Consider the following 23,119-nt stretch of genomic DNA (forward strand, 5'->3'; position numbering starts at 1 on the left):
TTCAGAGTTTATATATATCAATGAAATACACAAATCTCGCACAGAAACCGGTTTTTATATTTCATCCGATGTGTCACAGGTAACCAATGCTGTGATATGAGAATCAGTGTGATATGCTCTTGTTTCCGTGAACGTGTCACTAGCCTGGCAGCAGTGTTTTGATTTTTCTGTAACTTCTGCAACGTCAACACCATATAGAAGTAAATTTCCAAAATCAAGACGGAGTGTACTACATGTATGCTAGTGATGTAACAAGTGTCCTGCACGCATCCTCCGTTATACGAGATCTAATTCTACCGATATTACGAAGTTGGAAATAACATGATTTAGTCAATGTACTTATTTGACACTCCATGATAAGTGTGCCGTCGAAAAACAACCCAAGATTTCTGACACATAAAGCACTCTGATGACAGGTCCACCGGAAGCCAGTTGATAACCTGAGAATTCACTAGCCTTTCGTTTTGGGGTAGAGATGATAAGTTCTGTCTTTTCCTGAAAACATAAACATATTCGATGTCACTGTGTTTAGTAAGGCTCTGTTGATCATATCCCTCTCCCTCTCCCTCCTTGTCTCTATTGTAATATTTCTGCTTTTCTAGAAGAAATGTTAATCCTGACGATATTACGATATTACGATTTCCGTCTGTGGGTTTCTCACGAGTACATCCCGACACTTCGCAGGCATACAGTTCTTTGACAACAGGGACAAAAGGTATTGATGTTTAAATAGTTAGATTTCCAATGTTTTTGCCTTTGGTATCTTTACCAATTGTATCAGAAGTGAACTATGCGAGTATGAATCTTGATAAATATAGTACGCCTATTCTAATCAGGGGCGGATCCAGGAATTGCAGTTACGGGGGGGGGGGGGGCGCCACTTTATGAGGCAGGGGGGCTGGGGACCGCCTTGAGGCGAAACCCTGGTGGGGGTCCAGGGGGCGAAGCCCTCGGAAGCTCCTGGATTTTACAGATTTTATAGGGCTTGAAATGTGTCTCCTATTTAGTCATTTGTACTATTTTCTATCATTTTTATAAGGTGAAATTAATAAAATGAAGCAAATTTTAAGGGTTTTTCGAAAAAATTAAGTTCTCTAAATAAAGTAATTCAAGAAATCAAAAGATTTTGTCATTTATTTCTCCGGGAGTGGAAGAAATTATTGCTTCTTTTATCGTTTAGTATATTTTTCTAAACAAGATAACACGATTTACCTTAAATTTGAAAATTTGGGGAGGGGGGGGGGGCGCAGCCGGCGCCCCCCTTAAATCCGCCACTGCTAATAACGACGAAGAATTCCAACAGAAAAGAAATTGAATGTAAATATTGAACAAAATTCACTTTTGAAAATACATGAGGGTATAAACTGCGACACTTCCCACCTGCATACTTTTCATGAATTGAAAACGCGCTTTATTAACAATGCTGGCGTAAAGCGTAGCATGCACTTCATGCCCTCATGTATTTTCAAAAATGAGATTTTTTTCTTAATTATAAGTAGAATATGAAAGGTGAAGATAACGAACAGTAATTAATCTCCTGAGTAAGCATTCCCTGTCGACCGGTCACACCCGCCATGAGCCCTATATCCTGATCAGGTAAACGGAGTTATCCATAGTTAAAATCAGTGTGCCAAAACAATCGGATGAAACACGTCAGACAGTATTTGACCCAGTATGAAATGTCTTAAAACGTTGAACTTTTGTATTGTTTACCACAACATTATAAAAGAAAGTCACGTGAACCCTCAATACTTCCCTCTCTTAAAATAAACTCCATTCTGCAATTGTCTAAATAAGAAAATTCAAGTTTTGGTTTGTAGGAGGGTGGGGGTAGGTAAACATTCCAAACTGGGAGCATACCTTCTTCTCTAACTACAACGTATTACCGTTCTGATAAGCTACTCTTCTCATCGAAATTCGGAAACCCTTAGCAATCAAAGAAGGACTTGACTCTGTGAGAGAAGCGGCGTATCCGTAATATATAACCCGTATCTGGAGAATTTGGAAGTCTATTTGATAAAATACTGGGCATGTTTATCGGATTAAAAGATTATATCAATTTCAACGTGTTGATTTCCCTTCATTATCTAATTCTGTCATCAAACAGTTAACGATATACATTTCAAATTCATACATTATTGAATTTTGATCGCAATATTACCCGTGCTGGCTCCGTTGTTTAATATTTAGTGGATAAACTCAACTTCCGTTGTTCTAAATATAGAATGGGGAAAGAAAACAAGTGTTAGATGGACTGGTGTTTAGGACATCTAGCTGATATAAACACCTTATTGGCAATGCCTGTTGCCCAATCTTATTGTGGTTGAAATATTGTTTTAAAAATAAAATTAGAAAATTTAATTTATAAACATTAAAACAGCGGTTTCTTCACACGCCATTTTGTATAGATTCATAGTACAGTTAAAGCTAGGATTCATAAACATGAACAAGTGAAAGTAATGAGCAGTGATCAATCTCATAAAGAATACAAAATTGAGAGCAGGGCAAACATGACCCTCTGGGCATGTTATGTGGGATCAGGTGCCTAGGAGGTGTAAGCATCCCCTGTTGACCGGTCACACCTGCAATGAGCCCTCTACCTTGATTAGGTAAACAGAGTAATCCGTAGTCGAAATCGGTATGTAAAGAAGGTCTAACAACGGGTATGTAAGACAGTATTCGACCCAATGGTAGGTGGTAGTGTTAAATAAGATCATTATAACGACCATAGAATTTGCGAAATGGAGGCTGTTGATCCCTCTGTAATATCAACTTATTTGTCAGTAGCCTCAAAATTTATCATATGCAGAACATTATATCGCCTATAAAATCAACTGAGACATATATGTAGGTGATAATGGAATGTTGCTACATAGTTCTATATGGGTAGTGAAAGACTGAAAAGTCATCCCGTTTATCATACTGTTGAGGTGTTAGTTTTCCATTAACGTCCATCTTCAGTAAACATCCATATGCATCAGACTGTGTATTTTCCCCAGCAGGTAAAATTATATACATGTATACTATTTCACGTCACTTGTGTAACTTTTCGTTCATGTTATATTTCGCAATCGATGTGCATCAAATATACTTGTGACGCAAGCTTTGTGATATAAAAAAAAAACCCATTTCGTTTTCCTCTAAATCACAAAATCCTACGCAGATTAGAAATATTTTAAAAGCATACCATTTTGAAACATTTTAAAAATCTCAACATGAACTTTATTGACTTACAAATAGCAATATCATATGGATTAGATCAATTTGAAAATTGGACTGAACTTGATACCTAGTTTATGGTGATAGAGCTTGATTTCAATAATATAATTTATACTTAAAGTTGATTACTTTCCTCAAAGTTTCAGTCTACCATAAAGATGTTCACGCCTCGCCCATCAGATACAAATTTAAATCGCACATATGAATTAAATTTTAAATTGCTAGGCAGGATTTTAATTTAACATGATACATGTTCTCCGTACTCATTTCTGTGTCAGTTCAATTCTAAAAACCACACTTTAAAAAGCATTGCCCGACGTATATTTTCTAGAAGAGGAAACATTTTTTTCGGAATGTTATATGACAAGAAAAGAAAAATTTGACAAGCAAACCATATTATGATTGCTACCGTATTTTTCAGAAAATCAATATTATCTTACAAGCCAAAAATATATAATAAGAAATATTTTCCAAACTCAACACAAACATCACGTTAATCATTGATACACTGTGCGTTTAATGTCTAATTAAATCATTGATACACGTTCTGTTTAATGTCTAATTAAATCATTGATACACGTTCTGTTTAATGTCTAATTAAATCATTGATACACGTTCTGTTTAATGTCTAATTAAATCATTGATACACGTTCTGTTTAATGTCTAATTAAATCATTGATACAGTGTGTGTTTAATGTCTAATTAAATCATTGATACACTGTGTGTTTAATGTCTAATTAAATCACTGATACACGTTCTGTTTAATGTCTAATTAAATCATTGATACACTCCCTGTTAAAGCTTGATCTAATGAGAGCTCTTAATGCTAAGTCGGAAAGACATTATAACATTACTGATGGTCGTAACTAATGAGAGATGGGGTTTACTTAGTGATTTGAACTTTAACAACTATAAGAAGTGTGCAAACGAATTTGGACATTTTTATTTCTAATCCATTCTACGTACATAGAAATACAATCTGAATACATAAACATTGAGCGGTTGTTTTGAGTTCAAGTTCTCGTGTTTAACAGGGTACAAATGGATGTTTGGACAGATCGAAATGATTTTAATGAAGGCGCTACTCAGAGTTTGTCTTCAACAACGAGACCACAGATCAAATAGGGTATGGTCGAAAGCAAATATTGAATTGTTATACAAATTATTTGATAAATTGTCGGCCTACATAGTTATTACAAAGCTAATACAGTTAGAAGCCTAAAACAAGAGAAAATTTGTTTATATTCAACAAACAATCGCTGTTTTGCGTTTCGATATAAGTCTACCATTTCAGAAATATTTAATGATTATACATGTACATACGTTCATGAAGAAACCTTTTAGCATAACCTCATACGACCAGCATTTAAATCACATAGTTATCAATTCTAACTTTTATGACGAAGACAAGACCCCGATCTTAAATGAATGTGTATGTTTACATGTCAGGCTTTGAACCGGTACATATCGGTTTAGAAAATTTCAATCCCGTTTGTTTAAAACTTGTGATCTAATCTTAAAAGGTGGAACGTTTCCAAGATTTCAGTTCTTAAATAACTTTTTCACTTATAAACACGAGTCTATTATTAAAAACAATAACACAGCTCCAGAGCGGAATAAGATCTTTTTTGACAAGTTTGCCAATTCTATTGTTATTCGCTCAAATAGCACGAGTTATCTACCCCCTTTTACAACTTCACATATTAACGACGTTACGGGTAGCAGACCGGCTGACAGGTAAATACGCAGCCAATATCACAGACTCTCCAGGTTTTATCGATACCGATTTAGCAAACACGGAATTCTGAATTTATGTGTTAAATATTTAACATCTTGTGATCCTGCACAATCCACATTTAAATTGGTGTGACGTGTGGTTATATCCAGTGGCACTTCTGCTCATACAAGCGTGACGAATTAGCAGTTAAATAGAGATATAGGTTTTTTGTCTTTTTAAAGAGTGACGGATAAGCTAACCTCACACCTACATAAGTTTTTCGGCTATACTCACTCTGGGGGTAAGTATTAGAAATATCTATCTGCCTGACATTTTCTGAGTTTTTTTCTAAATTGATAATGTGCATTGGATTGACTATGTTACTGTAAACAGCAGCGAGATATTGTTTCCAGGGATAGACAATGTACAGGCAGTGTTTTAAATCGCCGCTCGACATTCAATCGTATCAATCCACTCAGGGTGGTGACTATGCAATATTTGATAACAATATAAATTTTAATAAAGTACGGAGTTAATAAAACTAAATCGACAGGGAAAAAACCCACTTATTGTAGGAGCAAAAAAAAAAAAAAAGAAAAAAAAAAAGCTCAAATCTTAGAAACCAAATTATTTTATCTTTTATTTTCATTATACTGTAATGCTTGAATTTCTTAAGCATTGATTTTCATATAGACATTGGTTAGATTATACGCTGTGTGTGAATTTATTCTCATAGTATAAGTACCAAATCAGTAGGTAGTTCCTAAAACAATGAATAATTTTTTTTTTATTGACAGTTGGATAAAAGAAAGTTAAATAATTGCGCATGCGCGTTGCTAAGAATGAAGGTGTTAAGTAAAACGTTGGTAGATCTATACGAGCTTAAATGAATGTACTAACTTCTTTGAAGACTGCTTGGGAATTTTAATTCGATACAAAAATAGGTCAACCCAAGCAAAAAACTATAGAATGAAAGAAAAGTTAAAAATGCGTTGTGTAAATATTTGGGATTGATTAGGAGTCAATCGCTGCGGAATTAAAGCTCTCGTTGTATGATTTACGACTTTAATGCCCCGTGTGGAGTGGTGGACTTTAAAGCCTTGTATTCTGGACAGTATTAATTACCAGTCCAACAATCACTAACTTATCAACAGTTACATAGTCATAAGAAAAAAGTAGGATAATAATACCGCAAAATAATAAAATTTAAAACATGTCTCGGTGAATACGACGAAAGACGATATAGCCCCCAGATGGCAAATTTGTCTTAATATACAAAGGTCAGGATTTACATCAATTAAGCTTGAATCTTTCAAATTATCTTTGCTAATCGCATATAGACGTAGGTCCTAAAACTTTAAAGGTATTCAACAATACAAAACTATACGATAACCATTGATTTCAGTTTCATTAAGACAAAAAGAAATATGTATAGTCTTGTATCCCGGTACCATTAAAAACAATTTATAGGGTTGCCTTGACAAAATTCAAATTTAAGGTAATTGAAGAGATTAAAACCTTGAATCCTCCGGTAGAGTGTTTGCACTTTCTGAAGATCGAAATCTTCCTGTCAACACTAGTGACTGCGTGGTGATACCCCCGATAGAAAGCTGATTAACAGAAAGTGTTCAATTTCTCATTGCAATAAATGCCCCCGTGTGAGAAAAGCTTCTGAGACAATCGATTTTTAACTAATCAAGGTATGTTGTATGATAAACTATTCTTTTACTAATTCAGGGAAAGTAGTATTTTTTGTGTGTATGTACATTATGTATAATGAAGAAGAAAAAATCGAAGATAGATATTTCATTGTATTTTACGAGGACTAGAAACCCATTTAGTTTTCTCAAGTTTTATAGATTTCAACTCGAGTGTCCTTGAACAGTAAATAATCTTATGTAATAGGATTGCAGGTTGCAGATAAAACACTTACAATGTTTATTTTCTTTGCAGGTAGTGCATAATGTTAAGTAAATTCAAATGTTGATAAGGACATTTAAAATTCGTTTTGATCAACTTTTTATTATCATTATTTTACATTTGGTAGACAATCAGTTTTGTTTGATCTAAATTTTGATCAAATCTGTTGACATTTAACATGATGAAAGCCGTACCAGCGTAAACAAACTTGAGGATTTCTGATATGTAATATGATAGGGCGTTATTCCGTCACCCCTCCTCCTAATCTCATTAAAACGCTACTACAACAGTCACCTCTTAAATCCTGAACAAATCTTGTAGGTGAAGGTTAAATAGAGTAAATCATCTGTTCCGATAATCCGGACCATATTTACTTTTATCTTCCTTCATGTAATAACTACAATGTTAGCGATTTAGCGGCGGGACAGCAAAATGTTTCTCCCTTTATATGCCCCCTCGATGCTCTATCTGTCTATGTGTCTTTCTTCTACCTCTCTTTTTACTCTCTCTCTCTCTCTCTATACCGCTCTCTTTATGCCTCTCTCCCTCTAGATATACTCTCTATGCCTCTCTCTCTATGCATCTCTCCCTGTAGATATACTCTCTCTATATGCCTGTCTTTCTCTACTCTCTCTCTCTCTCTGCCCCTTTCTCTCTACTCTCTCTATGCCTCTCTCTCTATATATCCCCTCTCTCTATGGCTCTCTCTCTATCTCTCTATGCATCTCTCTCTATGTATCTCCCTCTGCCCCTCTCTCTATATGCATCTCTTCCTCTACTCTCTCTCTCTCTCTATGCCTCTCTCCCTCTCTCTATGCCTCTCTCTTTCTCTACTCTCTCTCTATGCCTCTCTCTCTATGCCTCTCTCTCTCTATGCCTTTCTCTACTCTCTCTATGCTCCTCTCTCTCTATGCCTCTCGCTCTCTCTCCCACTTTGTCTCTCTCCCTCCCACTCAATGTCTCTCTCTCTATGTCTCTCTCCCCTCTCTCTAAGTATCCCTCTCTCTCTCTCTATCTCTCTATCCCTCCCTCTCTATGCCCCTCTCTCTCTATGTCTCTCTCTCTTTATGTCTCTCTCTCTATCTCTCTATGTCTCTCTCTCTATGCCCCTCTCTCTCTATGCCTCTCTCTCTTTATGTCTCTCTCTCTATCTCTCTATCTATCTCTCTATGCCTCTCTCTCTATGTCTCTCTCTGTCTCTTTCGTCTAATCTCTTCCTCTCTCTGCTTTCCCTGTCTCTGTCTCTATCTTTGCTCTCTCTATCTGTCTTTCTCTATGCCCATCTCTCTCTCTGTGCTTCCTCTTCTCTCTCTCTCTCTCTCTCTCTCTCTCTCTCTCTCTCTCTCTCATATTACTGTCAGACTATGTAGAATGTTCTCTTTATTATATGTTTTATGGTTTATCTGTTTGTGTAACATTTAACCACCTACGCCTATTTATGGTACAATAAATGTCACAACGTTAACTAGAGTGATTCTAATCTATTTCAGGACCCCCCACTCAAGCGTCACGATGTCTTACGTAAGTACTCCGTCACAGTCAAATATCAGTCTGCAATTAATTCATTTTATTTCTATTTAACGAAGAAAAAAGTCTTGACCTATGTACTTGTTCATTTTGCCTTGGTATATTCTAAAGTAAATCTGTGTCACGTATACACTTTTTCTAATAGATCATGGTACTTTATATGTAATTTTTAAAAGTTACTATAATGGTAATGGTACTAATTTATGCACTGGTGTTGTGTTATAATTACAGCCCCTAGATTTATGGCCCATGACCAGGGTACGGAAATCCTACATGTCTAGTTGTATACATACCCAACGTGACTGATTCAATGTTTTGTTTCTTTTTAGAGGCTAGCGACAGACTTTGTAAATATATATATATACATATTACTGTATGTGTATTGGAATGGGACTAGAGAGCTATTTCATGTGTGCTTAGAGTTCAATAGGGGATTTAATATCGTCAATATTTTACTTCCATCAACCATTTAAAGTAGACTCTCGCTTGTCAGTTACACTCTGGCCTCATAATTAACAAATGTATATTTTTTTCTCTGTCATTTTCAAGTGTATTTCCATGACGAAAAGTCAACGACTAATTGACCACTAGCTTTAGTGACGGTCGGAGCCTTTAGGTTTGATTTAAATCATTCGTATTCAGTGTGTATGAAAATAATAATATAAAATATCGGTATGTGAGGGCAATCCTAACAAATGTAAATCGATATTTTATCCTAAGTTGTAACGTTAAACGCAAAAGATAATCTCAAAGAATGAGCTTTTTGTTCGTGGAATATCATAAAATCCATTTCACTATTGATTGGGTTGTGTATGCGACAAAAGACTGTTACAATGGCCTAAAATTGCTTCTGTCGCTAGGTGGAAATTTCAAGTTCAAATCAACACGACTTCCAATTTTCCGCAAATTAGAGTTAAAGGACACAGGTTTGATCTTCTAGGTGATTTTGATCGGATTTAAATCTCCCAAAATTCCTTTTGGGTTCTCCTGAGTCGAATTTCCTTGTAATTTGTACAAGGGATTTGAGAAAAATGTGAATTCTTCGATTGACTTTTGTTTTGGATAGAATATCCTGCTTGTTATCTGGGGATTTTAACTCTTATATACGGAACTGTTCGCCGACTTACGTTTAGTCGTAGATTTACTACCAAGCAAAGGCTGTTTATTAACGACACTTGCTGCAAACACAGTTTTTCTTTCAAAAATGGTGAAAATGAAGACTAAATTCATGCTTTTATATGTTTTCCCCCAAAATGTAAACTAAATTTATGTTTTTATAAGTAACTTATATACAATACTATAAGGAATATAATTTATTCCCACGATTTCTCAGTGGTGAAAATTTGTATAGATTTATATGTATATTGGGTTTAATGATTGATTGTATATTGTTTAACGTCCCTCTCGAGAATATTTCACTCATATGGAGACGTCACCACTGCTGGTGAAGGACTGCATTTAGGCCTATGCTCGGCGCTTATGGCCTTTGAGCAGGGAGGATCTTTATCGTGCCACACCTGCTGTGACACGGGACCTCGATTTTTGTGGTCTCATCCGAAGAACCGCCCCATTTAGTCACCTCTTACGACAAGCGTGGGGTGCTGAGGACCTATTCTAATTTAATCCGTATCCCCACGGGATCATGCATATAGGGAGGGGTAATATACATGTATTTCAACTTTTGAACATCGTCGTCCCTTGATTTTTTATGAATGTTTAGCAAATTAAAAAACAAAACCAAAAAAAAAAAAAAAAAAAAAAATAAACGAAAAAAGACCCCCCCACCCCCACAACCCCCCCCCCCCCCAAAAGAAAACAAACAAACAAACAAACGAACGAAACAAAAAACAAAACAAACCCCGAAAAAACAAAACATATCAATCCCTGGGTTTTATATCACATTAAATTATTCCTATCCTTGCATGACCGTAAGCTGAATATACTGCGGTGTGAAGGACGGATAATTGACCAATATTTATGTAATATAAAGGCATTCGTTGTAGTATTTTGTGTATTTGACAGGACGGGGTCATTAAGCCCTGGTTGGGGATGGTAACTTTATTCTATATACTTTGACAGGACGCGGTCATTAAGCCCTGGTTGGGGATAGTAACTTTATTCTATATACGTTGACAGGACCCAGTCATTAAGCCCTAGTCGGGGATGATAACTTTATTATATATACTTTGACAGGACGCAGTCATTAAGCCCTGGTCGGGGATGGTAATTTTATTCTATATACTTTGACAGGACGCTGTCATTAATCCCTGGTCGGGGATGGTAATTTTATTCTATATACTTTTGACAGGACGCAGTCATTAAGCCCTGGTTGGGGATGGTACTTTTATTCCATATACTTTGACAGGACGCAGTCATTTAGCCTTGGTCGGGGATTGTAACTTTATTCTATATACTTTTGACAGGACGCAGTCATTAAGCCCTGGTCGGGGATTGTAACTTTACTCTATATACTTTTGACAGGACGCAGTCATTAGGCACTGGTCGGAGATGATAACTTTATTCTATATACTTTTGACAGGACGCAGTCATTAGGCCCTGGTCGGGGATGGTAACTTTATTCTATATACTTTTTTGTGGTGTACCCCGGGGATGATAACTTTATTCTATATACTTTTTTGTGGTGTATCCCGGGGATGGTAACTTTATTCTATATACTTTTTTGTGGTGTATCCCGGGGATGGTAATTTTATTCTATATACTTTTTTGTGGTGTACCCCGGGGATGGTAACTTTATTCTATATACTTTTTTGTGGTGTATCCCGGGGATGGTAACTTTATTCTATATACTTTTTTGTGGTGTATCCCGGGGATTGTAACTTTATTCTATATACTTTTGACAGGACCCAGTCATTAAGACCTGGTCGGGGATGAGAACTTTATTCTATATACTTTTTTGTGGTGTACCCCGGTTCGTGCAACCTTCCAGGTGTTCAACTCTGGATTGCTTTTTCTTTTTATGTTCGTAAAAGACACACCTTATCACTTTTGGTCATTCTGTTTAGTCTTGTTGATGGATTCTTGCTCCACCCAATTGCTTGTTTTAATTTCATTTTTCACTCCGAGGAAGGTTAACCCGTTCTCACGATTAAACTGCATTAGTAAATTTTAAACTACAACCTAAGGATTTTTTGTGTGCTTTTATACAGTAGACATCGCTGAAAAGTAGCAATTGTGTACCATTCCACGCTGAAAATAACACGGCAACAATTCAATATTGACATTTAAATTCAACTCCGATTAGCTTTCAACTTGTACTCAATTTACCCGTCTCTATGCATACTTAGCTTTAGTCACGTAAAATCGTCTTTTGAATTATATTATTTTAGTAGAGTGTAAAAGTAGATATAGAAACATATAAAAGATTTTGTTTGTCAGCTCGTTGAGTAATGAATGATTGTGGATTTTGTTTGAGTTACGCTTGCTAGAATGCTAAATGCTATATAGATAACTGTATGATACCGTTAATTAATTGATATTCACTTAGGTCAATTTTCTTGGGTTGACTTTTTTTCTGTTTAATGGAGAAATGAAAGCATGTATCTATTATGCAATGATTAAAGTCTTGAAAACAATGTAGTCAGGCAAATTACTTAAATCAAATCATCACGAAAACAAAAATGATTTATCAAAAATATAATTTTATGATAGTGTCATTTCTGTATTTGTTAGAAATAAAATACGAATGAAATAATTTGTATGGACGCCTGTGAAAGTCGTTGTCAGCATGTTGTCCTTTGTTAGTGATACTTTTACTTTACACATGCTTTATGTATGTTTACACTTCCAATGTCCTTTGACAATTTTATAAATTGTAATGATGAATGCGTTGTGAACAGCCGTGAACAATGCGCGTATGAATCTTTATAAAGATAGTACGCTGACGCGCTTCATTAAGTATGCCGGCGTGAAGAGTCGCAGTTCATGCCCTCGTGTATTGTCAAAAATGAAATTCATTCGTTGAATAGGTCATTGGTCACTCAGAAATTCGGGAATAGATTGCGAGTTGTACTCGGTACAAATTCGGTAGATACCCTGACGTTATAGACTTGGAATTGTGTGGTACAAGATATTAGACATCTGAACAGATATTTTATTTTATGTGAAGTAAATACTTCCGATAGAGTAAAATACTTTTCGATATATATTCGTCTCAAATAAAGAAGGTAGCTTTTAGACACACGTGTCACAAAGACCAAATTCATGTTGTTTACAAATAATCACGATTCCGATGATCGTCTGTGAATTATATGGCGAAAATCAGGGTCAAAGAATCTATAAAAAGTATTTGGTATCTTGTATCTTACTGCAGTGGTAAATTACGTTTTTTTCTGTTTTTATTGCAGTATATGAGCCACTCGACTTACCAACACGACTTTGTACCGTCTAACGCGGTAAGTCTCTGTCTGTAGGAGGCCTGACTCTAACATTTTGTCTTTCAGTATATGCAACAGACGACATACAAACATGATTACAACCCTGGTGGGGTAGGTAGCCTTCACTGACGTCATCTCTAATAGATCACGTGAACAGAGCTGCATAATGCAAGAATAAAATAATAGAGTATAGCTCTCTTCACGCCTCATTGCCACTGTAGATCTCGCATGCTTGTCTGTAGATAAAACTACAAAATCAATATCACGTGTGTCACTATTGTAAGACCGTATAGCGGGTTTTTTCCGCGGGGTGATAAATTTGGCCTATTTTAGCGGTTGGATGGCTTTCTGCCGAAGCTTCACTCGCCAAATACTCACCTAATTCTGACTTCAGTATTTGCAAGAGAGATAACTCTTCCTTGTCCGCCAAAATTTATTCCGCTAAAATTAGCAAATCAGCAAATTTTATACCCTCGGAAAACCCCGCTATACGGTATTATGAAAATCTGTTGTTTCTGTTGTATTTATCAAAGTCTCGTTTGATCCGCCCCAATCCCGAATTAATGACACCGTTAACTTGTGTAAAAATATAAATCTCTTTCATTTTTCAACCCATACCGGGGTAGGTTTGTCATTTTACATTGTAATGATGTGTTCATTTTATGACGTGTCCAGACATAGCTAGGCTAATATAGATTTTATATGCCCTGCTATGTTCTGCCTTATTTGGATGGCATCGCTATAGTTTACGCATTTCTTATGAAGTCATAAGACTATGCTCATGTTTGTTTCTGTGTATTTTCTATACGCTGATTTGATAGTACTGAAGCTTTCTAGGCCCCCTGTATCGAATTGCGGAGGGCCTATTGCTTTTGCCCTGTCTGCCACTTCTAGCTTGCTGACAAGTTTTGAATTAGGGAATGATAGGGCTCTCATATTTTGTGTGACGTTTGTGCAATCCTTCTGACCTTGATACCAAAGTCTGTGACCTTGTTTATCGTTTCTTTGTTTCCACCGCGGGGGGATATGTCTTGTTGGTAGAATTTTCTTTTTTCATAAATGCCTTAAAGTATGCATTTTCTACGTTGATTATATGTCTTTAGTCTGTCACAGCTGGGGAATTTTTGGAAGTTAAGACAATTCTCCCATTTCTTTTTCATGTTATCACACTCCGGATTGTGGTCTTTCATTCTAACCTTTGACCTTGAACTACTGTGTGATGTCGTCTGCAATCTAGAAAATGTAATGCTAGAAACAGTTTCAATTACTTTTATGAGTTAGTTATCAGTTGTCAAAAGTAAAACTTATTTTACTTGATCAATTCAAGCAAAAGTGGAATTCTGACATCAAAACGCTATCAAAAACTATAAACTATAGAATGTACAAGGATGAATTAAAATTTGAAAAATATTTGGATATCCTACCCAGAAAAGATGCTATAACCTTTTGTAAATTTCGAACCTGTAATCATCATTTACCTATTGAAAGTGGACGCTGGCGAAACGAGCCTCGAGAAACAAGATATTGTAATAAATGGATGAATTCCACTACATGTTTAATTTGCAAATCTCTGAATGATATAAGAAAACAATGTTTATCACCAAAACAAATACGTTTCAAAAACATCATCACTTTCAAAAATATAATGAATTCAAACAAGCAATCTTTTCTAAGAAGATTGTGTTCCTTTATAAGAAATATTAATAATCTTTGCTCCCCGACCCAATGACTACTCGAATCTAAAATTGCATATGTTGCCTATCTCCATACTCAAGCATGCCTTCAAATATTTAGTGATATATTATCATCACTTTTATATAAAATATATGTACTAAATCTCTGTATACAATTGTGTAATTGTGATGAGAAATAAATTCAGTTCAGTTGTCTCAAAAAGACCCCCAGCAACACCCGCGTACTCGTGACGTAAAAAAAATAGAGCCCCAAGCCCGGAGGGGAAGTGGTAAGTAACTTGTAACGTTGTGGAGCCTTTATTTCTCGCACGGTGAAGAGCCGTTTCTACAGTTTTTCATTTTCTTCCTTTCGAAACAGGTTTCAGGTAGGTACATTGGTGAGATTGTCTACCTTCAATGTCCTGCAAGTCAGATTCTAAAACATCAATAACACGAGTCTGTAACCGCCAAGTCCCATTGGAAACTTTCCATGTGTATCTACACGTGATTTAAGGCAGTTTTGAATGTTTTATCCTAATCTACGCTGATACATAAAAACTTTAGAACCATAAAATTTGTCAATACAGGAATTAACAGAAAATCCTAGAAAAGTAGAGTCACGTGACATTTCAAACAGACGGTTAACCCCCTCCCTTTGATCTCAGTTACACGTGATTTTATATTCTGTCTAACTTGGAATCATTGGACACGGGGAAAAAAATATACTCAAAACCATTATATTGTCTGACACCCGTACACAATTCCATGAATGTGAATAGCAAATGGTAAATTCTGTTTGCAGTTGACAGAAAACTTAATGAAGTTTTTTGAAATTTGAAGATTGCCAAGGGAATTCTTTATCATAATAATTGCATTTCTCACATAAAATCTGGTATTCATTTAAGCATCCAGTCATTGGTCACGTAAGGCTCAGAATATTCGATTTAAACAGTAAACCGAGAGGACAATGAAGCTATTCTATCACTTTACAGATCTCCCCACGAAACAGGCAGACAGACTACCCGTACGGAGCGGACGCACCCAAAGCCGATGTACCGGGTCCCCTCAATAACTTCCGGCCACGGTTCGGCGATCCTCTGCCCCAACACATTAGAGATGTAATCCAAGTATTTATTTTCTGTCTCTTATATAGTGCTCAGTTAAGAGTACTGGAGACCAGGACAACGGTCTCGATTAATTCACATATCATCGTCATAGAGCTTTCAGTTAACGAACACAGCATTCATATCGAACCATATCATCTAGCTGCCGTCAACAAACTCCCATATTTTGTGTAATATTTCATTATGAAAGATATGCTACTAAAATATGCATAGCGGATACGATGCATGGACTGAATTCTATCCTAGATCATATCGTATGTATCATTCTAAAATTGTAACACTTAGCATAAAGTGAACATATTTAACGAAATACATTTAATTACATGTAATAAAAAAAACAACAACAACATGTTAATCATACTTTGGATATAGGTCTTAATTCTACTTGCACGGTCTGGGAGCAAGTTTAACAAACGGTTCCCACAATCTTATTAAATGTCCTTGGTATACGCATATATACATTTATACGGTAATTATCAATAACATTAATTAACTTGAACAATCAACTAGAACCAACACGTGGAAATGGTAGCGGAAGATGCATGTGTTTTTTCTTCAAAGAACTTGTTCAATATTTAAAAAGCTATTTCTGTGAAGAGTTCAAATCGATATATTATCCTGGCTTTTCACGTTAACATGGTGCCCTTTATTACTTCAGCTGAGTGTGTTGGATTGGTTTGTCAATAATGTTAAAGACAAAAGATATATATTTAGACAAATGAATAGATAAATAAATAAAAAATATGATGGTGGTGACACTTAATCTATATACTTTGACATCTCACATATGGTTGTCTATTTTAAGCTCGATGGCCAGAGATTTGACGAGGCGCCCCTAACGGACCGGGTAAGTTCACTCTATATAAACATACCTGTATTACGAATGATCAAGAACTTTCGGAATTCCTCTGCTGATGGGTGCTTATTTGACTTTTACAGCAGAGAGTTAAAAGAGGAGAGGAGTGGATAGGCGGGGTAAGTGTTTTATTCTTCATTGCTAATGGCAGTAAATGATATATACACGGGAAGTAACTCTTGCTTAAATCCCAATTCTTTTTATTTTGTAGAGACGCTATGAAGAACCCCGTACAGACAGAGGAGTAAGCATTTTGCTGGTTCTTAATTTTCAAAATTTAAAATAAAAACTTTATTTCGAATATCAAATCAGTACAATTATATCAACATTTGATTAGTCTATTTCGGTACATAATGTATATACATATTTATACATACTGTAGAATACTATCGAGTGATATAAGATTATCAGCTCTTGATTTATATACTGCAAGAGGAAAGTACACGAGGAACAATACATAAAGACATAATATTACTTATAGTTTTTGTGCAAAGGGAGACAACTCTTTGTTAACGTAATGTCATAAAGAGCCATGAAAGTGAAACACCCCCATAATCAGAGAAACAATCTCCAAAGACTCTGTGATTTCTATTAGATCAATATACTGTACTTATCAAAGCAATACAAGCTGTAACTGAATGTATTTTTTCAACTATACAATTACGCACTGAATATCACTTATCGGTATAACTAATATAATCCCCAAGATCTGAAGAAAATTCAGCAAAATAGACAAGGGGATATTGTTTGAGAGCATACCTACAATGAGCGTTTTGATAAACTGCCATTGTGTCGTATACATGTACAATGACATGGAAACGAGGATTGCCGAACATAATCGGGTTGCTGAGGTCGAGGTTTATACTATGACGGAAACTGACATGAGTAACTACACGTGTCGTTTGTTTTAAAATATTACATCGTTTTTTGAATGACAAGAAGTGTAAGAAAGTAATGATTACGCAAATATGCTACTCAAATAAAATCGGCATGTTTAAAAATTGTTTACAAATCTGACATGTACTCAGGGCCTCTCTTTCGCTTTTTTCCGAACTGGTGACCTTCTAGGTCAATACACATCGGAGATTACGAACAGGAATTACTGACAGGATGACAATAAATCATGAACCGACATTTTCTGCTGATTTGATGGATTTATTGCTTCAGATTCACTCTGATTCTATTAAGTTATATGTTTTCAATCACAAATATATTAAATATTTGTTCTTTCATTTTTCAATTTATTTGCCGTCAGTTACAGCTTGTATTGCTTTAATCATATTATTTGTGGAAAATGTACCACATGTATATCTCCTGTTGTTTAAAGTTTGTAAGCATCATCATAATGCAGGCGTAAATATCAGAACTACCCCTATCACAACCTTCCAAACTACCTAACATTCTTATCAATTCACAACCTGATTTTAGGTGTACAATCCGCCAAGAAGGGTACGTTGGAATTAAACGCAGAACTTTCATTTTATGCATCCTGTACACTTCTTTGTATATTCTGATGTAACGATCTTTTTTCTGTATAGTGAAACTTCATTAATATTATCGACAGTAAACTGAATTCATGGCGGCAGTAGAATCTTTTTGTACACGTTATTTATTTTATCTAAACGGTTGCACGATTAAGTGGCAATTTGATATTCTGTGTATCTCCTAGCTAATTCTGCATCTTTTAAAAATCTCTCAGTCCTCTTCTAATTTTTTTAAGCAACGGCATTGCTTGGAAAGCTTACACTCTGAGTAGTAAAACGGTTAACAGCTATTTTCTTTTCTGTTCTTAAATTGTTAGAAGAGAAAGTGTTTATTTCAGTAATTTTGTTGATTTTTTTTTAGCTGATTTGATTTGATCATTGTAAATGATTGCAAATCGTTCCAGAAGGAAAATCACTTCGAATACCCTCTGTTTTATGAAGATCACTTCAAATACCCTGTTTTTTTATAACACTCGTATTTGTGCTTAATACTCCCTTTCTTTTCTACAGCGATATTATGAGATGGACGGACAGAGAAATATATCACCAAATAGGGTAAATATCATACATAATTTCTTATGGTGATGCATTCTTATCATCTGTTTGTAAACTGCATCCTGACTGTCCATAAGGAACGTGATATTCTGAGCATGTGACGCTTCATTGAATTTAAATGGGCCCCCACTGCTAACTTTTACACTAGTTTGGTTTTCTCTACAAGTTCAAGTGCAGTTTTCAATTCTCTATAACATGTCATTTGTATATATCATACATGTAAATGTTTGTCTTCATTTAATGAATTCGAGAGAATAGTTCACGTCGACTTTATTATAAAGAGATGACAGCTTCTTGGTCGCCAACTTTCTTATTTATGTAGCAATTTTCCATTATCAACTGCAAATGCTGTTTATATCTGTCAACAGATTCGATACGCAAAAGCATGTTCTGCGTATGATGAATTTCTGAATGGAAGCAAGCTACTGACAAATAAGTTAATGTTACAGGGGTTTTCAACATTTTCGTCTGAAGCCAGCATTTCGCAAATTCAATGGTTGTTATAACGATCTAATTTGTAAATACAACCTGTCAATAGGTTGAATGCTGTCTGATGCGTTTCATATTATACTAATTATTAAACCGTTCTTTACACACTGGTCTGGATTACGGATTACTCCGTATACCTGAATAAAATAGATGGTTTTCGGCAAGTATGACCGATTAGCAGGGGATGCTTACTCCTCCTAGGCACCCGATCTTATCTCTGGTGTGTCCAGAGGTCTGTGTTTGCTCTCTATTAATTGTGTATTCTTTAGGGAATCTATGAGATTGATCACTGTTCTTTATCTTAATTGAAAACGTCTACAGAGGGCATGCATGGCTCTGATGTTTTCTTTCGTAATTTGGGCGTTGCTTTGATATCATTTTCAGTCACTAGGGCATTCGAGGCGAGTCATTTGGCTGTTCACAGCCCAGATTCTATTCTGGATTCGTCGCCACGTCAGACCTATGACGTTTAACATAGGTAGTGAATGTTCCTTTGCCAAGCGGTGAAAGTCACGGGTCTATTAAATATGACCTTCAAAACTGAGGACCCGTGTCGCGGCAGGCCTTGGCACAATAACAAAAATCCTCATGGCTACAGATCTAAGAGTGCTAAGCATAGGTCTAAATTTGTAGCACTTTACCCAAATTTGATGACGTCTACATGAATGAAAAATTCTTAAAAGAGACATAAAATGATACATTTCCATGTATAAAATATATGATATCAATATAATGCAGCAAATAATTGGAAAAATGAGTCAGCAAAATAAGAAATAAAGCCAGTTTGTTTAAGAAAAAACTTAAACACTATTTAATCTTAACGGCACCTTATTCTTGAGTGCTCAATAAAAGTAATAATTATTGTAAAAGCTGAGAAAGCAAATTCGTTTCATTTTCAGAGATATGACAGAATGTATCGTGAACTGGACGATGGTCGACACACTTCACTAGATAGGGTATTTCTGCTTATGAAGCTAAATTTATTAACATACGTAGAGTGGCTATATATGTTATGTTTTAGGATGTCTCAAATTAACGATAGTCGTTTACTTTATGGTTTTCGTTATCAAAAACTCTAAATTTCTAAATCTCATAGAAATATCTTGCGCTTTCTCCTTTATTAAGTAATCTTCCTTATCAGTAAAATAGTGCATCGCAAATCTTTTCCAGCCGATCAATAAGGAAAGAATGTGGGAGAGCGAATTAGAGAGGGTACGTTTAAAGAATATTTAAAACAATCCATCAATATCAAATCTAATTATGTTACAAAATACCATTTTACATCACGTTTTCTTCCTTTTTCCAGCAAAATTTGAGGCCTGGACGACACACGTCATTAGATAGGGTATATTGAAGAAAAAAACCCCACCAAAATATAGACTGTCAAAGTTTTGTTTCTCTATCAAATTGAAATTTAAGAGAAAGAAAAGATTACTTCAAATTTCTTGTACTGAAATACCTAAATACAAATGTTAAGCAGTGAATCATTGTGCTTCTTCTGAATTTACAGTATGATACAATGGATAAACGAAAAGAAAATCTAAAGCAAGTACGTTATATCTAACCGGAATACAATTGATAACAATTTTACAGTTTGAAATTCCCAAAAGGATGAATGCAAGTATTGAACAAGTTGGTAAAAAATAAGAAATATTCTTCTAACTGAATTTGAATGTGGAATTAATAACAGATCTAGGTTTGGGAAAGAAAATAAAGAGGCTAATCAAGTAGTTGTGGATATAAAATAATAATTAAAAATTAATAATAGATGATGGTATATGATATTAATAAAACTGACATCTGCATGCATGTTGGTTTCAGTACATGAGGAACCGGCGACAGGACCCGTTAGAGGGAGGGGTACGTTAGGGCTTCACACACCTGTGAAATCATGCGTTTTGTATACATGCTGTGGACTCATACTTGTCAAGTAACGATGCGCATTTCGTGAAGAAATTTTACTTTCGAATTTAAATATATCGTCTTGAATAATCACTTAGGAGTAATTGGACATAAGGAAACCTTCCTACTTATTATCGATGTTTGAATTTGTGTCCTCGGGAAATGGAGGAAATAAAATCATTTCAATTACGAAAATTGAATGAGTGCACAGCATTGTAGCTTACAAACAAAATCCGATGATTTCATGATTTAGTTGAGTCTTTGCTTTCAAAAAGAGATCAGGCATTGTGATATTACCAAAATAAATCTTTTGTTTAAGTAAGTGTATCTTGATGTCGTCTTTCAAAGATAAAGTTTTGAGCACATCAAATAAAACAATTCCAAAATTTTACAAAACGAACGTATGTAAATCTAAAGAGCAACATGATTCGAGTTTCATTGTGTCGTTTGTATGTGATCACTGTTGAATTGTCAGAACGTTATTACAGTTTTTTTGGGTCACATTGACAAATACCATAATGACATAAACAAATCACGGAAATGTCCACAACATTCGTTTTAACGCAGGTAAAATTCTTAATTTCAATATCGCACATCACGTGATCGGAATATATAAGTTAACGAATTTAAGTTTGGGCGAAAAAGTGTTCATCTTTTTTTTTTTTTTTACTGTTTTCTTTTACTGTGTGGTAAAATTTCAATAGCTTGACTAATATTTGCTATTTCAGCTTCTTTACAATAATCCGCTCTTGCCTTTCAGTAGCCGCTCTGACTGGTGTATATTTTCAGTAGTGTGTTGTTTGTAAGAGTGCTTCCCCTTTAATAACTTCCATTTGTACATTCAATTGAGGCTTCCGATACAAAATATAGAACCTAAGAAATATAGAAATAGAGACACTCGTCGGCTTACATTTGATTTCTTGTTCATTTGCAGTACCCCGAGAGAGGACGGAATGGATCTCCAGAAAGAGTAAGACACATACTGTAGATGTACAAGTTTCTTCAGAGTCGTAATTTTTTTTTATTTTCGTTGATGTCGCAGAACTAGGCAATCGCATAGAATGGAAACTTCAATCACAAAACGAACATGCTTTAATTGGTTGTACTAAAATCATGAAACTGTTACAAACGAAAATCACGTAAATAATTTATTGCATGTTTGCATATTTCTTGTTATGGAAATACACATCATTTGCATTCATGGCCGTAAATTAACCTTCAATTTGGAGGAGGCAGGAAATTAGGCGGGGGTCTGGGGGCCGCCCAGGCCCCCAGACGCTGAGCACATTTTGTGCACACTGAACACGTTTCGTGCAAAATCCTTGATTCTAGGGCCTTCTAAGATGTTACTTGACAAACTCATTCTAAAAGAAAGATTTGGAATGCTTTTTAAGGGAGGTATCATGTTCTTAGTTATTGGAAACAACATAAATTCTAATGAACTTTAAATTTTAATTTTTTTTGGCTCAAAAGTTGGAGGAGGCAGCTGCCTCCTCCGCCTCCATGTAATTTACGGCCCTGATTACGGAGAAAGTAAAGAATATTTTATATGCTATAGGGATACGGTATTTTCACAAATATTCAAAATCAAATACCTTTAATGGAAAATCCATTGAGGGAAAGGTAACCGTGCACAGATTTCTATATAGTTACGATAAGTCTCTTGACTCTGTTTTGTTTTACTTTACAGCATCTTGACAGAGGGAGGGAATACGAACGGCCTAGGAATGAATCACCGAGCAGGGTAAGTAGAGGTTTATTCAAAATTTCCCCGAGAACAACCTAGTGTTTATGTTGAAGACGAAGGAATCAGGTTATTGAGAATGAACTATTTTCCTCCATATTCCAATACAAGTACTCGCAATCATACGTCATCATCAAGTTTTGCTGTACACTGTTTTACTTAGTTTTGGTTCTGTGAAATAATGTGATATCATAATGATGTCATATTGAATTCACATCCTGGGCAGAAAATGTAATATCATAATGATATCATATTGAATTCATGGGGAGAAAGATACAGTGCATTGGAGTTTTTTGTTTACGTTATTTTGTTGCCGACTGACCTTTGAAAATTTCTTCCTGTACCACATATCACAAGAGATATATGTTTCTGATATCATGGGAGATCTATACATGTTATATTTGTCTCTGATATCACAGAATATCTATACAACATGATATACATGTCTCTGATATCACAGAATATCTATACAACATGTTATATTTGTTTCTGATATCACGGAATATCTATACAAC

General features: G+C 35.4%; 1 protein-coding gene across 26 annotated transcripts in view; it reads left to right on the plus strand.

Moving 5' to 3' along the window:
- Positions 1 to 4,910: 4,910 nt before the first annotated feature.
- LOC125664304 (uncharacterized) overlaps positions 4,911 to 23,119 on the plus strand; it is a 33,065-nt gene continuing 14,856 nt past the window's right edge. For 12 of the 26 annotated variants that reach the window (XM_048897015.2, XM_048897016.2, XM_048897018.2 and 9 more), the window contains exons 1-17: positions 4,963 to 5,237; positions 8,347 to 8,377; positions 8,713 to 8,730; positions 12,844 to 12,888; positions 15,443 to 15,568; positions 16,380 to 16,421; positions 16,514 to 16,549; positions 16,642 to 16,674; positions 17,859 to 17,879; positions 18,425 to 18,469; positions 19,858 to 19,914; positions 20,129 to 20,170; positions 20,265 to 20,303; positions 20,469 to 20,507; positions 20,780 to 20,818; positions 21,795 to 21,830; positions 22,551 to 22,604. In XM_048897015.2, coding sequence (XP_048752972.2) covers positions 8,369 to 8,377; positions 8,713 to 8,730; positions 12,844 to 12,888; positions 15,443 to 15,568; positions 16,380 to 16,421; positions 16,514 to 16,549; positions 16,642 to 16,674; positions 17,859 to 17,879; positions 18,425 to 18,469; positions 19,858 to 19,914; positions 20,129 to 20,170; positions 20,265 to 20,303; positions 20,469 to 20,507; positions 20,780 to 20,818; positions 21,795 to 21,830; positions 22,551 to 22,604 — 681 coding nt within the window. In that variant the 5' untranslated portion in view covers positions 4,963 to 5,237; positions 8,347 to 8,368. Of the gene's footprint in view, positions 5,238 to 8,346; positions 8,378 to 8,712; positions 8,731 to 12,747; positions 12,796 to 12,843; positions 12,889 to 15,442; positions 15,569 to 16,379; positions 16,422 to 16,513; positions 16,550 to 16,641; positions 16,675 to 17,858; positions 17,880 to 18,424; positions 18,470 to 19,857; positions 19,915 to 20,128; positions 20,171 to 20,264; positions 20,304 to 20,468; positions 20,508 to 20,551; positions 20,591 to 20,779; positions 20,819 to 21,794; positions 21,831 to 22,550; positions 22,605 to 23,119 lie in introns of all 26 variants that reach the window. The other 14 variants (XM_048897020.2, XM_056152358.1, XM_048897004.2 and 11 more) reach the window with 13 other exon arrangements.

Source organism: Ostrea edulis, chromosome 1, assembly GCF_947568905.1.
Source record: "Ostrea edulis chromosome 1, xbOstEdul1.1, whole genome shotgun sequence".
Taxonomy (NCBI): domain Eukaryota; kingdom Metazoa; phylum Mollusca; class Bivalvia; order Ostreida; family Ostreidae; genus Ostrea; species Ostrea edulis.